The sequence below is a fragment of the Phodopus roborovskii genome, unplaced genomic scaffold (genome assembly GCF_943737965.1).
Source record: "Phodopus roborovskii unplaced genomic scaffold, PHOROB, whole genome shotgun sequence".
Classification (NCBI taxonomy): Eukaryota; Metazoa; Chordata; class Mammalia; order Rodentia; family Cricetidae; genus Phodopus; species Phodopus roborovskii.
Window position 1 is genome coordinate 39548281 of NW_026126480.1, and position 6151 is coordinate 39554431.

At 43.1% G+C, this 6151-nt stretch overlaps 1 protein-coding gene across 1 annotated transcript; it reads left to right on the forward strand.

Moving 5' to 3' along the window:
* The first annotated feature begins 3843 nt into the window (after positions 1-3843).
* Positions 3844-5023, forward strand: LOC127227706 (protein FAM24A). The gene is made up of 2 exons (XM_051192056.1): positions 3844-3959; positions 4837-5023. Exons 1-2 carry the CDS (start codon positions 3844-3846, stop codon positions 5021-5023), a joined length of 303 nt encoding a protein of 100 aa, XP_051048013.1.
* The last annotated feature ends 1128 nt before the right edge of the window (positions 5024-6151 follow it).

Sequence of the window (6151 nt, forward strand, 5' to 3'; positions counted from 1 at the left end):
ACTCAACTTGCTCTTTTACAGAACTCAAGACCACCTGCCCATGGATGGCATAGTCCATAGTGGGCTGGGTCCTCCCATACCAATCATTAATCATGAATATGCCCCTTTTGTCTACAGGGTAATTTGATGAAGGCATTCTCTCAACTGATATTCTCTCTTCTCAAATGACTCCAGCTTGTTGACAAGAAAATAAAACTAAAGGAAAAGCTGAGTGACAATTATTCCTAATATATAAACTAATGGCATGACCACTCCATGCTATGATTAAGAAGGTTGTTATTGTATATATAAGAGAGAGAAAGGGAGAGAAAGAGGGAGAGAGAAAGGGGAGAGAGGGAGAGAGAGAGAGAATAGCCAGAGAGGCATCTGGAAGAGTTCAGAGCAGAAAGAGAAAGAAGGAGACTGAACCTGGTCAACAGATTGGACCTAGCCATGAGAGAAGCGGGAGCAGAGCAGAGAGAGAGAGAGAGAGAGAGAGAGAGAGAGAGAGAGAGAGAGAGAGAGAGAGAGAGAGAGAGAGACATGGAGAGAGGGAAAGGGAGAGGAGGGAGGTAGAAAGAAGACAAAGAAGAGAGAGCATAAAACAAATAGGGTCATAAGGAGAGTGAGTAGCTATTGGGAAGGAAGCCTGTGAGCTCAGGGAGCTGGGGTATGGGAGGTGGTGAGATGGGCTAGGGTGCTAATATGGATTTTGAATTGTATAACAGATACTTGTGATACTGAGGAAGCCATTAGGCCAGCGTGGGCTTTGATATGCTAATAAGCACCACGGATAGCCACTTGTCCTTTCTGCCTTTTGGAAATCTGGAGAAATGGAGTTTTCTTTGAACCTGACACCCTGTTTCACAAACTCTAGGTTTTGGAAAGCTCTGACATATTCCTGGGAGTCTAGAAGACCACACACCATTTAAAGACCTGTGCTTGAAAGGACTAGAAACACACTAGAAAAGTATGAGCTGGTTCTAAGATACTGGCATCTGGAGGACATTGGTGGCTCTTTCCAAGAAGGAGGAGGGGCCTGAGACATGGTTCTCTGCTGTTTGGCTCAACATTGCAAGCTTGGCCCACAGGTACCCTGAGCCCCTCACCAAAGACTGGAAGATCTTGTTGTGGTTCTCGTTTCAGGAGTTTAAAGAAATATTTGCCTAATTATTAACTGTCTCTGGGTAAATCGGTGTCCGCATACAACAAAGGACACAGATGTTAGAGAATCAGTTGAGGAAAGATATTCAAGAAGCTTCAAGACTGTGACATGCAGTAACATCTGTCCTTGGGAGACAGAAGGCTAATTTTTGAAGACATCATGTTGTACCATTTAAAATATCTAGTTTTCAAAAAATGACAATAAAGCATGGTAAAATAGGACCCACAAAAGATAGAACAATTAATTGAAATGTTAATTGCAAAGGCCCAGATTTTGGTCCTACTTAGACAAAGATTGAATTCAGCCATTTTAAAATATGATCAAAGAAAGTCTTACCTAAGAGAGAGTATAATGTTATCATAAAGACTTTTACTAAGAGGGAAAATTACTATGAAGGATCAGGTAGAAATAAGAGTTGGAAACTATAATAAATAAAATGAAGATGTCACCAGTGGAGTTCAATATCAAATTTGAACAGGCAGGAGAAAGAATCCATGAACCGAGAGATGGGCCAACTGAGGTTATCCAGAAAAGGGGAAAGGATAGAAATGGATCTGGGCCTTTCCATTTTTCTTCCAAATGTGTGAAGAGCTTAAGTCATCCCCATGCTGAAGCAACTGAAAATGAACAATTCTACAGAAGGCACCGGAGAACTGAAATCAGGACCAAGAGCCAAGTCCATAACCCATATAGACAGGTGAATAAAGAGAATCACAGCTTACCAGCAGTAGTCAAATTCCAAAATGGTCATTACCACATTTCCTGGAGTTAGTAGGAGGCTAGCTGCAGAGTTATGAACTCCTGGATGCCCAGGCTGAACATGGGAAAGATGGAGAGTCGTTGCTGTTGTATGCTGGGAGTTTATATATTATTTCAGTTTTACAGGGTTGGAAGTTAAAAGGTTTCCTTGAATCTCAGACATGGCTTTGGATTTTTAAAAATATTATATATGTGATAGGAGTTTTAAACTTTACACATTTTTACTTCAGCTGAGATGCGTGCTTGTATGTCTATGTTTCTAGGACAGGTGTAACATTAGGCTCAAAAGGAATGGACTCAGGTAATTTGATCCAGCTGGAAACTAAACTTGCTCATCAGAGAAATACTTCTGCTCCTGGTAAGAAATCTGGCTTCTGAACAAAGCCTTGAACAAAAGTAATTCCAGTAGGAGGCATGGATCTTTCTCTTAGGTCACCTCAGATTTTAAATTAAAAAAAAAAATGGAGCCTGAAAACAAAACAAAAAAAACTGACAAGAACAAAAGTTCATATACTACAAGCCTGACTATAATAGGTACTCTCTTTAACGTTGGGTTTTTTTTACAGCTGTTCAACCCTGAGATGTGAGACTGCCAGTGTCACAGAATGTGTGCTTGAACCCTAGTGAACAGCTTGGCCTCATGTCACTGTACAACGAAATACAATCTGTAGCTTTAAATGAAAGTGTGTTTAAAGCCTCAATCCATCATTCTCTTTTTAAATAATTGGAACAGTTGACCAGTTTTTGATTGGCAGACTCTCAACTGTTAGACTTTAAATAATCCCAAATAGTATATTTCTTGGGAGCTAAACTATGCATAGATGTGGGGTCGGGATTTGGAATTCTGAGAAAGGGGGCTGTAAGTTGACGTCACAAAGGATGGCTTGGGGCTGGTACATTCTAGCAGTCTTGGCAGACCTTAGTTCTCCCACAGTGAAGCACGTCAGTCTGTATCTTAGCTGCTCTAACGGGGTGGTTTAGATCCTTATTTCTCAAATCACAGGTTTGAGAAGCTGCAAGTTTGCTGAAGCATACTATTTCTGAAACCTTTCTCTTCTATTTAGTTTGAGGTGTGTGTGCGCACGCGTGTGCACACATCAAGTGTGTGGGTGCAGGCTTTAAATAATTGTCTTTAACTTGGCACTAGACAAGTTTGACTTTGGTAAGTATGTTTTTTGTAAAATTGTCTTCTGTTGTCTGTAAGGAGTACGGTTTTTCTGCCCGCCTCTAAGTTTGCTGTTCCCCAGTTTCAGATATTAGACTAAGCATATTGCTTATACCAAACAAGGGGCCTCTGTGGGAGGGTTAAGTGCTTAGCAGGGAGATTTATAGTCTGCTAGAAGACAGCATGAGGCACAAGGGACTCCTGGGAAAGCTGGTCCATGGTCTGGGCAAGCCTGTTTCAGCCTCAGCAAGGGGTTCACTGGACCAGTTATGAATATTTTTAACCCTGAGATAACATAACCTAGTTTGTTTGTGGGGTTCTCCCTACCCTTCACTAAGAAACGCTTTCAAAATAGATTTGTACTTTCTCAGCAGTTTTGGACAATAATATCTTGAAAAGTCACTCCCTCAGTCCATTAAACTGGTCTAACCCAACGTCCTTAGTGGGGTGCGTTCTGATTCAGCTCTGATTTTAAGCACAGTTGAGGCTGGTAGGAGACTCCAGGCCCGACTTGTCCCTCACTGCCCGTGAAGAGTAAGTACTCTTTTTACTATCGCCCTCACTTACTGATACCTGGATTTTACATCCAAGTCCCCTTTCCACCACAAATAAACCCTCTTACCCACCTGAGGTCAGCGGGGACCTCCCTGGACAGAGTTCTTCCTGCTCACATGCATAAAAATCTGTGTTTGGATCCTTTCTGCTTCACTGGAAGGCGGGGCGTGGGGCAGCAGTGGCCAAGTGGTTGCCTGAACTTCTCTTCCAGGAGTGAAAGATGTTCGACCTGAGAACGAAGGTTATGATCGGCATCGCTAGCAGCTTGCTGGTTGCTGCAATTATGCTGATCATCGTTGTACTTTGTCTTTACTTGAAAATAGCCAAGGCACTGAAGTAAGTCACATGAGTAGGAGTGAACCACACGTCGTCAATGATACACTGGGCCCTTTACCAGAGCGGGGTCACTTCTTACTGCAGTGGCCACTTGTAGGAGACAGTCAAGGGCCACTGTCAGGTATGAGAGGATGGGAACAGACGACACAGAAGCTTGAGGGTTTTCCTTCTAACTTGGGGCTGTCGGCTCACAAGCCTGATGCTCTCAGGATGGACAGTGTGTGCCAGCACTGCTTTCTGTCACTTGGCCTCAGGGACTGTGCCTTCTGGTGTTTAACAGGACCCTGACTGAGCATCCTTTCCATCCAGCACTGTAGACTGGGGAATCCACAGAGGGTGCTTTGGGAATGCGCTGTCTCCCACTCACAGAGTATGGCCATAGTGACCTCTGACCACTCACTGGGAAGCTCACATGGTCCCTTGTTCATTGTCAATGGCCGTGGGAAAGTGAAGTGGGCCAAGAGAAGAGAGACTCACTCCAAAGATATGGATGTCAGATGAGAGATGTTTGAAGTTTGGGAGGGAGGCTGGCTGTCAGTAGTAATGGTGCCCCTTCATAGGGACTTAGATTCTGGAGGCCAGAGCTGAGCCCAGCCAACTGTAGCACCTTCTCCATCATTCCCACATCTCATGGGCCTGTGGCAGTCACTGGGGTGCAATTCACTCTCCGTTGCTTGGAGTGCTAGCCTGGGTTCGCGTGCATAGCAATTGTAGAAGAGAGAAAGATGGGAAAGGAACAGAGAGATTTAACCCAAGGCTGATGTCACATGTGTGGTGGGCTCCAGCCCTGGACTTTCCCACATAGCCCTCATGATTGTAGACGCTCATTGGAAAGGACAATTCTAACCTCCCTCATTATGTGTGTGTCTTTTCTAAGAATGGCAAAGATGGCAGATGTTGAAAACTGTATTGAACCATGCAAGTTCACCCAAGACAAGATCGTCAGGCCCAAACCCATCATTGCTGAGTCCTGTCGAACCTTCCAGTACTGTGACGACTGTAGCATCTATACAGATGTTGACAGCCTGCCACCTTGCTTTTGTGGCACAAACGATGGACTCTGACATTTCAGAGGTGGATACAAAACTCCTCACAATCAGGATTTCTTTGTTGGTAGAATATTTTGTTCTTCAAATCAATTTATATAATGTTTATATTCTTATTTACTCTGATGTTATTTTTGTTCTTTGTATAATCACACATAAAAATAATCCTTTACTTTGGTGGTGGTTGTGAATGTCCTTTATTCTAACTTTTTTACTCATTTTGATACTTGAGCCTATAAATGTTGCAATGGAAGCAGGGGAATTGAAAGTAAAAAGGGGGGCATGTAAATAATTTCAAAGAAGAAAGAACACATAAAGTCAAATGGGACAAAACAGGTGAACAGAAAAAAGAGCAAAGGAAACATAGAAACAAACACATCAGCACACAGAAATCCCAGAAAAACACAAAATTGGGAACCATAATGTGTAAGACCTGTAGGATAGAAAGAAAAATAGAAAAAAAAAAAAAGAAAGAAAGAAAAAAATCCCAGATAAGGCATTATGAGACAAAGGACAAACAAAAGAATCTCCAAAATCCCATTGAGTTTGTTTTGTGCTGGTCATCTACTATTGGGCATGGGGCCTGGCCTTAGGAGTGGTTTGTATGCACAGTGAGACTCCATTAGAGAAAACCAATTTTTTTCATTTGCCAGTGGCTATCAATTGGAGACAGCTTCTGGGTTAGGGACACAGGCTTATTTCTACTTCCACCTTAAGCCCTGAGACCCCAAACCTGTGCAGCCCTGTCCATGCTGCCAGTCTTTGTGAGGTCATACACATGCCAATTGAGAAGGTGTTTCCTTGGTATCCACCATCTCCTCTGGCTCTTCAAACATTTCTGGCCCCTCTTCTGCAGGTTTCCCTGGGCCACATGTGGAGGGAGGGAATTACAGAGACATTCCAGGTAGGAGCAAGTGTTCCGAGGTGTCTCACTCTTTGAACATTGTCTAGGTGTTTGTCTCTGAAGATTTCTTTTTTAAACTTTATTTATGTGTATACATATATACCTGATTGTATGTACACCACATCTATGAAGTGCCCACAGAGACCAGAAGAAGGCAGTGGATCTCCTAAAGCTGGAATTACAGTGGTGAGCTACCTGACATGGGTACTGGGAACCACACTTAGGTCACCTGGAAGCACAGC